The 17,352-nt window shown below is 46.5% G+C and overlaps 2 protein-coding genes across 2 annotated transcripts; both read right to left on the bottom strand.

Moving 5' to 3' along the window:
- Positions 1 to 551: 551 nt before the first annotated feature.
- On the bottom strand, positions 552 to 3,145 carry LOC132834210 (zona pellucida sperm-binding protein 3-like). The gene is made up of 9 exons (XM_060852874.1): positions 2,921 to 3,145; positions 2,019 to 2,134; positions 1,826 to 1,929; positions 1,559 to 1,736; positions 1,349 to 1,475; positions 1,179 to 1,267; positions 970 to 1,091; positions 751 to 885; positions 552 to 673 (listed from the first exon to the last, which is right to left on the bottom strand). The coding sequence occupies exons 1-9, from the start codon at positions 3,143 to 3,145 to the stop codon at positions 552 to 554; spliced, it is 1,218 nt and encodes a 405-aa protein (XP_060708857.1).
- Positions 3,146 to 11,239: 8,094 nt separating this feature from the next.
- Positions 11,240 to 13,643, bottom strand: LOC132834209 (zona pellucida sperm-binding protein 3-like). The gene is made up of 9 exons (XM_060852873.1): positions 13,458 to 13,643; positions 12,705 to 12,820; positions 12,511 to 12,614; positions 12,244 to 12,421; positions 12,034 to 12,160; positions 11,868 to 11,956; positions 11,659 to 11,780; positions 11,439 to 11,573; positions 11,240 to 11,361 (listed from the first exon to the last, which is right to left on the bottom strand). Exons 1-9 carry the CDS (start codon positions 13,641 to 13,643, stop codon positions 11,240 to 11,242), a joined length of 1,179 nt encoding a protein of 392 aa, XP_060708856.1.
- Between the last annotated feature and the right edge of the window lie 3,709 nt (positions 13,644 to 17,352).

Here is a 17,352-nt window from a genome sequence, read left to right as displayed (position 1 = left end):
TTTAATAAACTCAGTGCTGAATAGAATATTAGAGCTACCAATATTCAAAAATGAGGTTTCTATTCTGTCAGTCAATGGCCACAACCCTAGAGGACTTGCAAACCCAGCTTCATGGTTGGAGAAATGACAACATTCAGCCCATCAGTTTGACATCCCTCTCCTGTGGATGTCAGAAATCTGAGGGATGACGGTTCAAAGACAACAGAACTGACATCTCAGATAATATTGGGAATCCACAGAATCAGAGCAGATGACAAGCACCAACTGTTTCTCCCTTAGACAGGGCCACATCAGAGAGCTTCCTCCAGCACATTCTGCAGACTGATTTAACTAAGAATGGAAAGCACTGTCAAATGCCATCAATCCCCTGTACTCACTGGAAGGGGCAAACAATAATCATCCATAATCCAATCATTCAGGAAGCTCAGTTCACAGACTAGAGGCTCAACCCAGGGATTGTACCCAGTAATAGTTTAAACTAAAAAAAGACTGAAACAAAACCAGCTCCAGAGAGAAGACACCATGAATCACTGCTTTATTGACTAATTCAATCACCAGTTGATGGGTGTTTGCTTGTGTCTCCTGTACAGGAGGAAGGCCAGCAATGAAGCAGAGATCAGACAGACAGCTGTCACAGTCAGGACCACCATCACAACCAGCTCTGACTCCACACCTACAAAACAAGGAGAAACCAATGGTTACTGAGGGAAAACAGGGACAGAAAGGGAAACTAGCAGGCAGCCAACTCACCGCTTGGAGACCTCTCCTGCATCTTTCCATCACCCTCAGTCAGGGGCTGTGTTGCCAGGTTGGTCAGCTCAGTATCCAGAATGATCAGGGGACCAAGTGAGGCCTCCCCCTCCCACTCCAATCCAGCTTCACTCTCTGCAAGAAGAAACATCCCAGTCAGGAAGGGGGGGTGCGGTGGGGGTGAGGGGAGATCCAACATTTAGAGGGTCAACATCCTACCTGCTTCAGTAGCAAGGTCTCTCCTTCTTCTGAAAGGGATCAGGATCTCCCTTGTGCTCCCACAATTCCCCACATGGCAACAGGCACAAATGTCACTGTCTGACCCCTCCAATGGCCTCCAGCTAAACAAGAGAAACAGCCCATCAACCACATGGTGCATCACCTCTCCCAACAACAACATCCCTGAGGGACAGGGAGAGGGAACTTACATACGCTCCAGCTTCTGGAAAGTACAAGCTTTGTTCCTGGAATCTCCCTGATCCACTGCAGCAACTCTCAGGTGGCAGGTGATGAATATCTAAGGGACATAGTCAGAACAAGTCAGTGTTTAGTGACTCCCTCCCCAATGTGGAGAAGCACATCAGCAGCTTCCTCTTACCAAGGATCGCTCATCTCCATAGAAACGGAAGGCATCCAGGTCAAACCGGAGCTTGTCCAGATCCCGCCCGTCTCTGGGCAACACAAAGGTTGAAAAGGAGTCCTCAGCTTTGCTGTCCAGGAGGCAACTGCAGATGGACAAAGGGCCATGAAGTGAATGGAGTGAAGCCATTGAGATGGGAGCAGCTGGAGAAAGCAGAGAGCTCCTTACCCATTGTAGTCAATGATGCTGTATCTCGGGGTGGAGTCCTCGTCTGGGCTCAGTGTAGCTACACAGCGATCAATGTACAGCTTCAGGAGCACATGGTTGGCCATTGAAACAGATGCCTCAATGTGAATGAGGTCTCCCAGGGAGTAGACAGTAGAAGTGCGCTCTGTAAGCCAATCACCTGAAGTACAGCAAGACAAGGGTTGGAGCCAATGGGTACAACACCCAGAGAGCCATCAGGATATCCCTCCCCAGCCACCCATCACGTACCATTCATTAGACGCAGGGAGAATAACAGATGCCCTTCTCCAGACCTGGTGGAGCTGAATGGGATCCAGGTGGGCTTGATGGGATTGCTGCTCACATTGCCCTTCCTGGAGGAAGGAGACAGGGCAGCCATTTTAGGACAGTGTCAGACAACAGCAGCAGGGGATCATACTGACAATCAATTAAAGATTCTCACCTGAAATAACGACATTCAACAGGAACAACAGCTCCATTGGTTCTCACAATGACAGATCCAGGATAGTTTGGGATGTGGGTCAAGTGGGTGGTGTAGATCAGTAAATCTCCAGTCATCTGGAAGACACCAGGTTAGGGAATGAGGGGTTGATCTGAAATGAGAAGGATCTACACAGGGTTCACAATGACACCCTCATATTGTCACATGCCCTAAAGAATTGTCCCAGTTTCAGGGCCAGGAGACCGATTTCCCATCCCTGATATGGAGGGACCACTAGAGGGCAGTAGGTCACAGGTCAGGGGTTAGTCACTTAGGATCAATTTAACAAGGTACGACATCATTGTAGAGGTCAGGATAGGAATTCCTGATCCAAACATTGGGTGAAAGAAGGTGGTGTTGGTGTCTGAGGCAGAATTAGATAAATATTGAGGGAACAGGGACAAGGTGATTGTTATTACAGGGAAGAGGCTGCAGAGATCTTTTGGCCCTCATTTCCTGATTTTATCATGAAACTTTCAGATGGAGCAAAGATTACTAGCGGAATACGTAGAGAGATTAATAGCAATGGGAGGCAATAAATATCCAGGGTGCATCAAATGGAAGTAGTAAAGAAAACAATTAAACAGAATGAAATCAAAACAGTTTGAACTACAAGCCAAATTCATACTGACAAAATATGCATTCCAGCAGAACAGAGTGTAATCAGAGGCTTCTAAGCCAGTGAAAATAGGAGCATAAGGCTAGAAGTGGAGAACAGTTCAGGTACAGTACACTCCAAGATAGGAACTTAGTCTGACAATTTGAGAATTTAGAAGTCTAGCCCCTCCTCAATATCAACATCACCACATCCAGGAAAACCTGGACAACCCAAGCTTCCAGCAAGTGTAGACAACCCCCATTACCTGCAATCTACTACCACACTCATGCAGCCCATAGTCAAAGAGGACAGTCTGGTTCTCAGGGTAGACCCTGGTTGGCTGACAACCTGCTGTCCCCAGGCTCAAGTCAGCAGCTTTAATCAGGTGCCCAGTTCCAAATAAATCCAGCTGGGCCCTGACCAGCAGGTTGTGCTCTCCACACTGCACCATCACAGTCTGCAGTGGGGACACACTCCCAACCGCAGACATTCGGAAACTAGAACCAATGGGATCCCCACGAGGAGGCACTCTCTCAGGTACAGGGCTGGCTCTCACTATTGTCCATGGAAACCTCTGGCTCAGAAACTGTTGCCATGTTTCAGAGCAACAAACAACTCCAACTGACACCAACAAAGGGAACAAACCCCTCACTACAAAATCACCCATGATCACAAACAACTCAACCATCCCCACACACCCCGAACCAACTCCTTTTATACACACAACCTGCACTCACCTGACACCAATGTGACCAGAAGCAGCAACATTGAACCAATCAACCAGCCCCAATCTCTACAATGTCCACCAATGATTGAACTCATTGAGTTATTACCAGGAGGGCCTATTTCATTTGGACCAATAGGAGTGTCTGTGAGCTGCTGTGCTGTCACCTGACTGAATTCAGCTCCACAAGGTCTCATGGTGAAGGCCGCATGTAGACAATCATCAAACAGAGCTCATTGATCCAGGAGGGTGTCTCCTGGGTCTTCCCCATCCTCACCTGAGGGAACTGACAGTGAGATTGTCTGAGGATGGGGTTTGGGCAGAACAAAGGGATTGACCTTATATTACACCTCCCCCTGGAAGTGTTTGATGGAGGCAATATTGAAGAAGCTTTATTCTGTATCTAAACTTGTCATGTCCCTGTCTGGGGAGTGTTTGATCGGGACAATGCAGGGAGAGCTCAACTTTCTGTTTATTTGTAATTCACAGAGTAGAGGCACTTTTACTCTGTCTTTCACTGCGTGTTCTGTGTCCTGGGAACCTTTGATGGGGACAGCTTTCCTTCCAGTTTTGAAGAATAGAAGAAGCTTTAGTTTCAATTGGAAAGCGTAGAATCTATTACTCCATTTCTGACCCAGTGAGGTCCCTGGATTGAAAGTGTTTGATGTAGACAGTGTAGCTATACATTTAGTTTAAAAGTGTAGAGACAGCTTTCTGTTCAGTGAAAATGAGCAGAGGAAGCTCATGTATCGCGTCCCATGTTGACCTTGCTCTGGCGGAGTTTGTTGGGGAATGGTGTTGAGGGAGAAAGTGAGGATTGCAGATTCTGGAGATCACAGTCAAAGTGTATGGTCCCTGAAAAGTACAGTAGGTCATGCAGCATCTGAGGAGCAGGAGAGTCACTGTTTCAGGTATGAGTACTTCATCAGGATTATGGGTTGGGAAAGGGGGCTGAGAGATAAATAGAAGGTTAGAGGTTGGGGAGGAAGATAGCTGGGATGGTGATAGGTAGATGAAGGTGCAGGGTGTTGAGAGAATTTTACATTCATTCTAAAAGGGACGATGGGGCAGCACGGTGGCACAGTTGTTAGCACTGCTGCCTCACAGCACCAGGGACATGGGTTTGATTCCAGTCTCTGGTGACTCTCTGTGTGAAGTTTGCACATTCTCCTTGTGTCTGTCTGGGATTACTCTGGGAGCTCTGGTTTCCTCCCACTGTTCAAAAATGTGCAGGTTAAGTGGATGAGCCATGGTAAATTACCATTCGTGTTCAGGGACTTGTAGTTTAGGTGCATCAGTCAAGGAACATGTAGAGTAATAGGGTAAGGGAATGGGTTTGGCTGGGTTACTCTTCAAAATGTCAGTGTGGACTTGTTGGGCCAAATGGCCTGTTTCCACACTGTAATGATGCAATGATTCAACATAAATGTGTATAAATCCCTACGGCCTGATCAGGTGTACCCTGGATCTCTGTGGCAAGCTCAGGAAGTGAGCCTCTTGCTGAGAAATTTGTATCATCAGCATTTGCAGGTGAGGTACCAGAAGACTGGAGGTTGGCTAATGTATTGTCACTATTTAGGAAAGGTGGTCTGGAAAAGCCAGGGAACTACAGACTAGTGAGCTTGGCATCGGTAGTGGGCAAGTGGTTGGAGGGAATCCTGAGAGACAGGAATTTCATGTATTTGGTAAGCCAAAGACTGATTAGGGATAGTCAGCATGGCTTTGTGGGAGAGAAATCATTTCTCATAAACTTGATTGAATTTGTTGAAGAAGTAACACAGAGGATTGATGAGAGCAGTGTGGTGGATGAGAGCAGTGTGGTGGACGTGATCTATTTGGTCTTCAGCAAGGCATTCAACAAAGTTCCTCATGGGTGAATGATTAGCAAATTTAGATCTCATGGAATACAGGGATGTGGATACAGAACTGGCCGGAAGGTAGAAGACCTAGGGTAGTAGTGGAGGATCGTTTTTCAGAATGGAGGACTGTGACCAGTGGTGTGCCATAAGAATCAGTGCTTGTTGTCATTTGTATAAATGATTGGGTGTGAACATGGGAGGTATCGTTACTAAGTTGCAGATGATACCAAAATTGGAAGTGTAGTAGACAGCGAAGGTGGTTACCATGATCCCATGTGATTGGACCATGTCATTTTCACCAGTTCCCTTATTTGCCCTCCTTCCAGCCCCATTCTTTCCCAATTATATCTCAGCCCCCTTGGGGGTACCCCTCATTCCTGATGAAGAGCTTTTGCTTGAAACGTTGTCTCTCTTGTTCCTCAGATGCTGCCTGACCGACTGTGCTTTTACAGCAGCACGCTTCCTGACTCTGATCTCCAGTCCTCACTTTCTCCCAACTGAGCACGTGCACCGAGAAATTGCAAATAGAGTTCAATGTAGATCAGTATGAGGTGTTACAGTTTGGAAAGTCACATCAAGGTAGGAGTTTCATGATGAATGGTTGGGCCTTAAGGAGTGTAGTGGGACAGAGGGACCTTGAAGTTCAGGTGAATGGTTCTCTGAAAGTGGAGTCACAGGTAGACAGGGCAGTGAAGAAGGCTATGGGCACACTGGCCTTCATCAGTCAGGGCACTGAGTACAGACATTGGGAAGTGATGTTGCAGGTGTACAGAATGTTGTTGAGGCTGCACTTGGAGTATTGTGTTCAGTTTTGGTCACCTTGCTGTTGGAAAGATGCTATTAAACAGGATAGAGTGCAGAAGGAATTTCCAAGGATGTTGCCAGGACTCAGGTTCTGAGTTGGAGGGAGAGGTCAGACACGTTCAAACTTTTTTCTTCAGATCAAAGGAGACTTGGGGGAGGGGGAGGGGGAGCGGGAGGTGAGGAATTCTTTTGGAAGTGTATAAGATCATGAAAGACATGGATGGGATGAAAATACTCAGTCTTTTTCCAAGTGAGGAGGAGTCAAGGACTAGAGAAACATCAGTTTAAAGGTTAGAGTGGAAAGAATTAAAGGGAACCGGAGGGGCAATGATTTCACTCAGAGGTGGGGGTACGCAGATGGAATAAGTAGTGTTTGAGGCAGGTACATAAACAATGTTCAAAAATGCATTTAGAGAAATACATGGATAGGAAAGGATGAGAAGGCTATGGGCCCTGTACAGGGAAATGGATGGACAGTGTGGATGGACATTGTGGACAGTGTGGAACAGTTTGGGCTGAAGGGCCTCTGTGTGCTGTCGGAGACTGAATTTAAAAATTGCCAAGAGGAGGCGGTTCCACAAACTTCCCCACCTTCAATGGGGAGCACTGCACGAAGGATAAGGCTGAAGCGTTTGCAACAATCTACAGCCAGAAAGATCCAAAGGAACGATCCATTGTAGTCCCCAGCCTCAATAATACCTGTCTTCAGTCAGTACTATTGACTCCACGTGACATCAAGAAACAGCTGCAGACATTGGATACTGTGAAGCCAATGCACCCTGACTAACATTGTGGGAATAAGGTGAAAGAGCTGTGATCCTGAATCTGCCGTGTCCCTATCCATTCTGTTCCAGTACAGCTACAACTGCAGCATCTACCTGGAAATGGAGATAATTGCCCAATAGTGACCTGTTGACAAAAAAAGTGGGACAAATCCAACCTTGCCAATTCCTTCCCCACCAATCCACTCTCAATCACAAGTGAAGAGATGGAAGGTTTTGTCAACAGTGTTATCAAGGCACATGTCCTCCACACTAACCTGGTCACTGATGCTCAGTCTGTGTTCCACCAGGGCTACCCAGCTCCTGATCTCAGTGCAGCTTAGTCCAAGTATGACTAAAAGAGCTGAACGCAAAGAGGGGAAGTGAGGGTGACTGCTTTAAGACCAAGGCAGAATTTGATTAAACAATGTACCAAAGAGGCCCAAGAAAAATTGAACTCAGTGGGATTAAAAACCCTCTTTGTTGGTTGGAGTCATGGTTCTGGTTATCAATGTTCAATCCCCACATTCCCAGGACATCTTTGCCAGAGTTCCTTAAGGTACTCTCTTAGACGCAACCATGTCAACTGCTCCATCAATGACCTTCCCTCCATCAGAATGGCACAAGTGGGAATGTTTGCTCATCATTGCCCAGTGTTCAGCCCCATTGACAACGTCACAGATACTGAAACAGTCCCTGTTCAAATGCAGCAAGATCTGAACAACATTCACATTCAGAACACACAACTGTCAGGCAATGACTGTCTCCAAAAAGGGAAAATCTCACTGTCACAACATGACAGTCTCCATGACATTCCCATTGCTCAATCCCTCACTATTAACATCCTGTGGCTTCTCTGTCGTGGCTGGGATTTGTTGCCTGTCCCTAATTGCCCTGGATTTGATTGGTTTGCTCAGCTATTTCAGAATCAGTGACTTGCTGAGAGTCTGGAGTCACATTTAGGCCAGACCAGGTCAAGATGGTAGATTTCCTTCCCTGATGGGAATTGTGAATGAGATGGGATTTTATAAAAGATTAGTTCACAGTCACAATTACCGAGAGTAGATATTTTCAAACACAAGATGGATTTTCATGTTCTATGAGCAACTACAATAAAATTTTAGCCTCCAGCCTCAGATGATTAACCTGACTCACTGAATTCCTGTCTCAGTAACACTACCATTATGCCACTTGTTCCACCCCCCTGTAGACAGAAGCCTGAGCCTAAGACAGATGGCTCAGTGATAGGCATTAGTGTCAAGGAATCAGGAGGTTAATTCACGTAGAATCCCTGCAGTGTGGAAACAGGCCATTAAGCCCAACCAGTCCACACTAACCCTCTGAAAGGAAGCCACCCACACCATTACTCGTCTTTTACCACTGACGATCCATCTAACCTTCACATCCCAAAAAACTATGGTCAATTTACCATAGCCAGCTCACCTAACCTGCACATCTTTGGATTGTGGGAGGAAACCCACAGAGACAGGGAGAACTCCACATAGATAATTGCCCAAGGGTCAAACCCAGGTCCCTGGTGATGTCAAGGAGCAGTTCTAACCACTGTGGCACCATGCTGCCCAAGACACTGTCGGTAATATCTTAGAGTCTGTGGAAAGACAGTTCATGGTTTATGATGAATGTGACTCTTGAAAGGTTAGGAGTGTCTGTCAACAGATGCAGCTAGACTACCTGAGTTTTCCCAGCAGAGTCTGTGGCTTGCTTCAGTTTTCCAGCCTGTCCAGTATTTTGCTTTTATTCCTGAGTGCAAGTTTCTTCTGGAGACTTCAGCATGTGACAGTTTTTTAGAGGCTTTAAGCCAAAAGGTTGAGAGCTGTCTGTTGAAAAACTGGTGAAATAAATAGACTGAGGCCTTGGATTTTGAAGAAATTGAAACAATAGAAGCAGCCTGACTTGGTGTCTTCAAACTCTCAGAACCAGAATTAATAGTTTTAACTTGCAGCAGTTGCTGCTGGGGCCTAGAAATGGAAGCAATTTCTCACCCGTCTCAAAATTTTGGGGGGGGTACTCTCTCTCTTTTGGAGTTGCAAGAGAAACAATGTTTTGTTTAAGCTTACCTTTTGTCAAGAGTGTGTTGTTGGGAACTGATTACAGTGGACCAGTGAGAAAGTGGGGACTGCAGATCAGATTCAAAGTGTGGTGTTGGTAAAGCACAGCCAGTCAGGCAGCATCCAAGGGGAACAGTCAACATTTGAAGCAGAAATGTGGGAGGGGTGGTTCCAAGGGTATGAGAACTAAATGGAACACTGTAGGGCCAGGGGGAAGGTAGCTGGGAATACAGTAGGTAGATGAAGGTGGGGTGTGATGGTGGTAGGTCAGTGTGGAGATGTCAGAAAGACATGTTGGACAGTGCTGAATTAGAGGGTTGGATCTGGGATAAACTGGGGAAGGGAAGATCAGAAGTGTTGAAATCTACATAGAGCCCATGTGGTTCTCCAATTGAGAGGTGGCTAGAATTTGGTGGCAGAGGCAGTTGAGGACATGCACATCTGTGGCAGAGGGTACTGGGGTTAATTGTGTGTCCCAGAGATGTGCAGCAGGTTGGTAAAATGAAATTGTCAGAGCAAAGGGGTAGCCCTAGGCACCTACATGGGCCCAAGCTCTGCCTGCCTTTGTCAGGTACAACAAACAGGTCATCTTCTGCAGGTATACTGACACTATTACACAGCTTGCCCTCCATTACTTGAAGATGGTATTGTTACCATCTTGCAGTTGCACAAGGAGGGTGAACAGTTCAGTGTTTACTGTGGAGGAGGATGTGGAAGGTGTGGAAGGTGGGGAAGTAAATAGTGACATCTTCATAAATATCCATGTTAGAGGTGGTGCTTGATGTCTTCAACCACATCCCTTGTCCTGGGGAGTGAGTACAGTTTACATTCAACTCCGAATAGATCATTAGGGCCATCAATATTCAAAATTAGGTTTCTATTCAGTTAAATGACCACAACCCTTCAAGACTTGCCAACACAGCTTTGTAGTTCAGGGGCATGGTAATTTTCAGTCCCTCCGTTTGATCTCCCAATACTGTAGGAGGTCAGAAAGCAGAGGGATAACAGTCCACAAACACAACAGGACAGCCAACATCTCAGGAGATGGTAACATTGGGAATTCACATGGGCACTTCTGAAAAGAATCAGGACAGACTAGAAACACCAACTGTTTCTCCCTCACGTTCCAGAAACTGATTTAATCAGAATGGAAAGCTCCTTTTCCAAGGTGGTCATCAATCCCCTGTCCTCCCTGGTAGGGGGAAGTGATATTTTCCATGACCAAATTACACAGGAAGCTTAGTTCATGGACTGAAGAATTTGGTGGTAGGAGCAGCTGAGGACATGTCATTGGCAGAGTTGGAGTCAGATGTACAGCATGGAAACAGACCCTTTGGTCTAACCCATCCATGCTAGCCAGATATCCTAACCCAATCTAATCACCTGCCAACACCCAGCCCATATCCCTCCAAACCCTTCCTATTCATATACCCATCCAAATGCCTCTTACTGTTGCAATTGTAACAGCCACCCTCAGGGTACATGGTCAATTGTGTGTCCCAGAGATGTTCTGCAGGCTGGTGAAACCAACCTGCAGAGCAAAGAGGTAGGCATGGGTGCCTGTATGGGACCCAGCTATGCCTGCCTCTGTCAGGGAAATGAAACAGTGCCTCTCCTGCAGCCACAGCAGAACCATTACACCCCTTTTCCTCCATTACACTGATGAAAAGGGTAGTGAGCAGTTTAGAGGTTACTATGTGGAGGACATTATGGAAAAAAGTGCAAATTAGGGATGTAGGTGGTGACTTCTTCAAAAATATCCATATTACACAGGTGGTGGTAGTGATGTCTTAAAAAGACATCCCCTAGAGGGGTGAGCACAGTTTAATAAACTCAATGCTCAATAGAATATTAGAACTACCAATATTCAAAATGATGTTTCTAGTCAGTCAATGCCCACAATCCTAGAGGACTGCCAACCCAGCTTCATGGTTGGAGAAATGACAACATTCAGCCCATCAGTTTGACATCCCAATACTGTAGATGTCAGAAATTGGAGGGATACCAGTTCACAAAGACAACAGGACTGGCAACATCTCAGGGAATCCACAGACCCCTCAAAAGAATCAGCAGATGACAAGCACCAACTGTTTCTCCCTTAGACAGGGCCACAGAGAGCTTCCTCCAGCACATTCTGCAAAGTGATTTAATCAGAATGGAAAGCACCAACTAATGTCATCAATCCCCTGTACTCACCAGAAGGGGCAAACAATCTTCCATAACCTAAATCATTCAGGAAGCTCAGTTCATGGATTGGAGAGGCTCAACCCAGGGATTGTACCCAGGAATAGTTTAAACTAAAAAAATGAAACAAAACCAGCTCCAGACAGAAGACACTATGAATCACTGCTTTATTGACTAATTCAATCACCAGTTGATGGGTGTTTGCTTGTGTCTCCTGTACAGGAGGAATGCCAGCAATGAAGCAGAGATCAGACAGACAGCTGTCACAGTCAGGACCACCATCACAACCAGCTCTGACTCCACACCTACAAAACAAGGAGAAACCAATGGTTACTGAGGGAAAACAGGGACAGAAAGGGAAACTAGCAGGCAGCCAACTCACCGCTTGGAGACCTCTCCTGCATCTTTCCATCACCCTCAGTTAGGGGAGGAGTTGCCAGGTTTGTCAGCTCAGTATCCAGAATGATCAGGGGGCCAAGTGAGGCCTCCCCCTCCCACTTCAATCCAGCTTCACTCTCTGAAAGAAGAAACATCCCAGTCAGGAAGGGGGTAGGGGGTGGGGGGTGGGGGGAGATCCAACATTTAGAGGGTCAACATCCTACCTGCTTCAGTAGCAAGGTCTCTCCTTCCTCTGAAAGGGATCAGGATCTCCCTTGTGCTCCCACAATTCCCCACATGGCAACAGGCACAAATGTCACTGTCTGACCCCTCCAATGGGCTCCAGCTAAACAAGAGAAACAGTCCATCAACCACATGGTGCATCACCTCTCCCAACAACAACATCCCTGAGGGACAGGGAGAGGGAACTTACATATGCTCCAGCTTCTGGAAAGTACAAGCTTTGTTCCTGGAATCTCCCTGATCCACTGCAGCAACTCTCAGGTGACAGGTGATGAATATCTGAGGGACACAGAACAAGTCAGTGTTTAGTGACTCCCTCCCCAATGTGGAGAAGCACATCAGCAGCTTCCTCTTACCAAGGATCGCTCATCTCCATAGAAACGGAAGGCATCCAGGTCAAACTGGAGCTTGTCCGGCTCCCGCCCGTCTCTCGGCAACACAAAGGTTGAAAAGGAGTCCTCAGCTTTGCTGTCCAGGAGGCAACTGCAGATGGACAAAGGGCCATGAAGTGAATGGAGTGAAGCCATTGAGATGGGAGCAGCTGGAGAAAGCAGAGAGCTCCTTACCCATTGTAGTCAACGATGCTGTATCTTGGGGTGGAGTCCTTGTCTGGGCTCAGTGTAGCTACACAGCGATCAATGTACAGCTTCAGGGACACATGGTTGGCCATTGAAACAGATGCCTCAATGTGAATGAGGTCTCCTAGGTAGTAGACAGTGGAAGTGCGTTCTGTAAGCCAATCACCTGAAGTACAGCAAGACAAGAGTTGGAGCCAATGAGTACAACTCCCACAGAGCCACCGGGAGATCCCTCCCCAGCCACCCATCACATACCATTCATTAGACGCAGTGAGAATGACAGATGCCCTTCTCCAGACCTGGTGGAGAAGAATGGGATCCAGGTGGGCTTGATGGGATTGCTGCTCACATTGCCCTTCCTGGGGAAAGGAGACAGGGCAGCCATTTTAGGATAGTGTCAGACAACAGCAGCAAGGGATCATACTGACAATCGAGGAAAAAGTTCTCACCTGAAATACCGACATTCAATGGGAACAACAGCACCATTTGTTCTCACGATGACAGATCCAGGATAGTTTGGGATGTGGGTCAGGTGGGTGGTGTAGACCAGGAAATCTCCAGTCATCTGAAAGACACCAGGTTTACGAATGAGGGGCTGGTCTGAAATGAGGGTTCTACACAGTTGACAATGAGGCAATAAGAGTGTGCAAGAGATGGGAAGAATAGAGAAAATAATTAGCTAGAATAGAATAAAACATTTTTACATGCTAAATGTAGAGCTCCTCAAGTACAAGAGCAGTCAATTTATTCATAGAATAGCACCCTCAGTGGGAAGGAGTCAAGACAATTTGCCTGGTGGTTGTGGAGCTACTTTCCATCCAACTAAACAAGTCATGCTACTAAGATTTGTGCTCCTGCGACCTCACTATTGTGAAAGTAGTTATATATAAAGACACTATAGAAGGTCACTAAACCAAGTCAGGAGAACACAGCATCAAAACACCACCCACAAGTCAACACATGATACTTAATTCATACTGAAAAAACAACCCCTGTAAATCAGACACTTTAAACCAATGAGAATGGGAGCACAAGTCTAGAGATGGAGAACAGTTCATGCACAGTCCAATCCAGGAGAGGAACCTAGTCTGATAATTTGAGAGTGTAGGAGCATAGTTCTCAATATTAACATCACATTTAGAATTACAGTCAGGAATCAACTACAGCCCAAGTTTCCAGCAACTGTAGACAACCTCCATTACCTGCAATCTACTACCACACTCATGCAGCCCATAGTCAAAGAGGACAGTCTGATTCTCAGGGTAGACCCTGGTTGGCTGACAACCTGCTGTCCCCAGGGTCAGGTCAGCAGCTTTAATCAGGTGCCCAGTTCCAAATAAATCCAGCTGGGCCCTGACCAGCAGGTTGTGCTCTCCACACTGCACCATCACAGTCTGCAGTGGGGACACACTTCCAACCTCAGACATTCGGAAACTGGAACCAATGGGATCCCCATGAGGAGGCACTCTCTCAGGAGCAGGGCTGGCTCTCACTATTGTCCATGGAAACCTCTGGCTCAGAAACTGTTGCCATGTTTCAGAGCAACAAACAGCTCCAACTAACACCAACAAAGGGAACAAACCCCTCACTACAAAATCACCCATGATCACAAACAACTCAACCATCCCCACACACCCCCAACCAGCTCCTTTTATACACACAACCTGCACTCACCTGACACCAATGTGATCAGAAGCAGCACCATTGAACCAATCAACCAGCCCAACCTCTACAATGTCCACCAATGACTGAACTCGAGTTATTACCAGGCGGACCTATTTCATTTGGACCAATAGGAGTGGCTGTGAGCTGCTGTGCTGTCACCTGACTGAATTCAGCTCCACAAGGTCTCATGATGAAGGCCCCATCAATACAATCATCAAACATAGCTCATTGATCCAGGAGGGTGTCTCCTGGGTCCTGCCCACCCTCACCCGAGGAGATTGACAGTGAGACCCACGGAGAGATTGTCTGAGGCTGGGGTTTGGGTAGAACAAAGGGATTGACCTTTTGTTACTCCTCCCCCTGGAAGTGTTTGATGGAGGCAATATGGACAAAGCTTTATTCATTATCTAAACTTGTCATGTCCATGTCAGGGGAATGTTTGATCGGGACAATGCAGGGAGAGCTTTACTTTCAGTTTATTTTAATTTATAGACTCGAGGCAGTTTTACTCTGTATTTCACTGCGTGCTGTCTCTGTCCTGGGAACCTTTGATGGGGACAGCTTTCCTTCCAGTTTTCAAGAAAAGCGGAAGCTTTAGTTTCAGTTGCAGAGAGTAGAATCTTTTACTCTGTTTCTAACTCAGAGAGGTCCCTGGATTGAAAGTATTTGATGCAGAGTGTAGCTGTACATTTAGTTTAAAAGTGTAGAGACAGCTTTCCGTTCAGTGAAAATGAGCAGAGGAAGCTCATGTATCGAGTCCCACGCTGACCTTGCTCTGGCAGAGTTTGTTGGGGGATGGTGTTGAGGGAGAAAGTGAGGTCTGCAGATTCTGGAGTTCACAGGCAAAGTGTATGGGCCCTGAAAAGTACAGCAGGTCATGCAGCATCTGAGGAACAGGAGAGTCGGTTTCGGGTATAAGCCCTTCATCAGGATTATGGGTTGGAAAAGGGGGCTGAGAGATAAATAGGAGATTAGCGGTACGGGGAAGGCAGCTGAGATGGCGATAGGTAGATGTAGGTGTGGGGTGTTCAGAGAACTTTCATTCTAAAATGGAAGATGTGGTGTCATGTTAGTACAGTGGTTGGCAACGAGGGACAGGATTCACGTGTATTTGGTAAGCCAAAGACCGATTAGGGTAGTCAGCATGGCTTTGTGCATGTGAAGTCATGTCTCAAGAACTTGATTGTTTTTTTTTGAAGAAATCACAAAGAGAATTGATGAAGGCAGAGTGGTGGACATGATACATGTGGACTTTAGCAAGGCATTTCACAAGGTTCCTCATGAGTGACTAATCAGCAAGGTTAGATCTCATGAAATACAGGGATGTGGATACAGAACTGGCTCGAAGATAGAGGACACAGGGTAGTGGTGGAGGATTGCTTTTCAGACTGGAGGCCTGTGACCAGTGGTGTGCCATATGGATCGGTGCTGGGTCCACTGCTTTTTGTCATTTGTATAAATGATTTGGATGTGAACATAGGAGGTATCGTTAGTAAGTTTGCAGATGACACCTAAATTGGAGGTGTAGTGGACAGTGAAGGAGGTTACCATGATCCCATGTGATTGGACCATGTTGGTTTCACCAGTTTCCTTATTTCACCTCCTTCCAGCCCCATTCTATCCCAATTATATCTCAGCCCCCTTGGGGGTACCCCTCATTCCTGATGAAGAGCTTTTGCTTGAAACGTTATCTCTCTTGTTCCTCAGATGCTGCCTGACCGACTGTGTTTACTGTACCACGCTTCCTGACTCTGATCTCCAGCATCTACAGTCCTCACTTTCTCCCAACTGAGCACGTGCACCGAGAAATTGCAAATGGAGTTCAATGTCGATCAGTATGGGGTGTTACAGTTTTGAAAGTCACATCAAGGTAGGAGTTTCATGATGAATGGTTGGGCCTTAAGGAGTGTAGTGGAACAGAGGGACCTTGGAGTTCAGGTGTATGGTTCTCTGAAAGTGGAGTCACAGGTAGACAGGGCAGTGAAGGAGGCTATGGGCACACTGGCCTTCATCAGGCAGGGCAGTGAGTACAGACATTGGGAAGTGATGTTGCAGGTGTACAGAATGTTGTTGAGGCTGCACTTGGAGTATTGTGTTCAGTTTTGGTCACCTTGCTACAGGAAAGATGCTATTAAACAGGATAGAGTGCAGAAGGAATTTCCAAGGATGTTGCCAGGACTCAGGGTCTGAGTTGGAGGGAGAGGTCAGACACGTTCAAACTTTTTTTCTTCAGATCAAAGGAGACTTGGGGGAGGGGGAGGGGGAGGTGATGAATTCTTTTGGAAGTGTATAAGATCATGAAAGGCATGGATGGGATGAAAATACTCAGTCTTTTTCCAAGTGAGGAGGAGTCAAGGACTAGAGAAACATCAGATTAAAGGTGAGAGGGGAAAGAATTAAAGGGAACCGGAGGGGCAATGATTTCACTCAGAGGTGGGGGTACGCAGATGGAATAAGTAGTGTTTGAGGCAGGTACATAAACAATGTTCAAAAATGCATTTAGAGAAATACATGGATAGGAAAGGATGAGAAGGCTATGGGCCCTGTACAGGGAAATGGATGGACAGTGTGGATGGACATTGTGGACAGTGTGGAACAGTTTGGGCTGAAGGGCCTCTGTGTGCTGTAGGAGTCCGAGTTTAAAAATTGCCAAGAGGAGGCGGTTCCACAAACTTCCCCACCTTCAATGGGGGGCACTGCGCAAAGGATAAGGCTGAAGCGTTTGCAACAATCTACAGCCAGAAAACTCCAAAGGGACAATCCATTGTAGTCCCCAGCCTCAATAATACCTGTCTTCAGTCAGTACTATTGACTCCACGTGACATCAAGAAACAGCTGTAGACATTGGATACTGTGAAGCCAATGCACCCTGACTAACATTGTGGGAATAAGGTGAATGAGCTGTGATCCTGAACGGGCCGTGTCTCTGTCCATTCTGTTCCAGTACAGCTACAACTGCAGCATCTACCTGGAAATGGAGATAATTGCCCAGTAGTGACCTGTTGACAAAAAAAGTGGGACAAATCCAACCTTGCCAATTCCTTCCCCACCAATCCACTCTCAATCACAAGTGAAGAGATGGAAGGTTTTGTCAACAGTGTTATCAAGGCACATGTCCTCCACACTAACCTGGTCACTGATGCTCAGTCTGTGTTCCACCAGGGCTACCCAGCTCCTGATCTCAGTGCAGCTTAGTCCAAGTATGACTAAAAAGGCTGAACGTAAAGAGGGGAAGTGAGAGTGACTGCTTTAAGACCAAGGCAGAATTTGATTAAACAATGTACCAAAGAGGCCCTAGAAAACCCTCTTTGTTGGTTGGAGTCATGGTTCTGGTTATCAATGTTCAATCCCCACATTCCCAGGACATCTTTGCCAGAGTTCCTCAAGGTACTCTCTTAGACGCAACCATGTCAACTGCTCCATCAATGACCT

This window comes from Hemiscyllium ocellatum, chromosome 39 (genome assembly GCF_020745735.1).
Source record: "Hemiscyllium ocellatum isolate sHemOce1 chromosome 39, sHemOce1.pat.X.cur, whole genome shotgun sequence".
Lineage (NCBI taxonomy): Eukaryota > Metazoa > Chordata > Chondrichthyes > Orectolobiformes > Hemiscylliidae > Hemiscyllium > Hemiscyllium ocellatum.
This window is presented reverse-complemented; position numbering and strand designations above follow the sequence as displayed.

What these genes read in the sequence shown, in the direction of transcription:
- LOC132834210 (XM_060852874.1), bottom strand. Translation starts at nt 3,145, where the DNA reads ATGTCTGCGGTTGGGAGTGTGTCCCCACTGCAGACTGTGATGGTGCAG. An exon ending in AGTGTGGTAGTAGATTGCAG is followed by an intron (nt 2,135 to 2,920) that starts GTAATGGGGGTT and finishes GGTGTCTTCCAG; the next exon opens with ATGACTGGAGATTTACTGAT. An exon ending in CTCCCTGCGTCTAATGAATG is followed by an intron (nt 1,737 to 1,825) that starts GTACGTGATGGG and finishes GCTGTACTTCAG; the next exon opens with GTGATTGGCTTACAGAGCGC.
- LOC132834209 (XM_060852873.1), bottom strand. Translation starts at nt 13,643, where the DNA reads ATGGTGCAGTGTGGAGAGCACAACCTGCTGGTCAGGGCCCAGCTGGAT. An exon ending in ATGGAGATGAGCGATCCTTG is followed by an intron (nt 11,957 to 12,033) that starts GTAAGAGGAAGC and finishes TGTGTCCCTCAG; the next exon opens with ATATTCATCACCTGTCACCT. An exon ending in TTCCAGAAGCTGGAGCATAT is followed by an intron (nt 11,781 to 11,867) that starts GTAAGTTCCCTC and finishes TCTCTTGTTTAG; the next exon opens with CTGGAGCCCATTGGAGGGGT.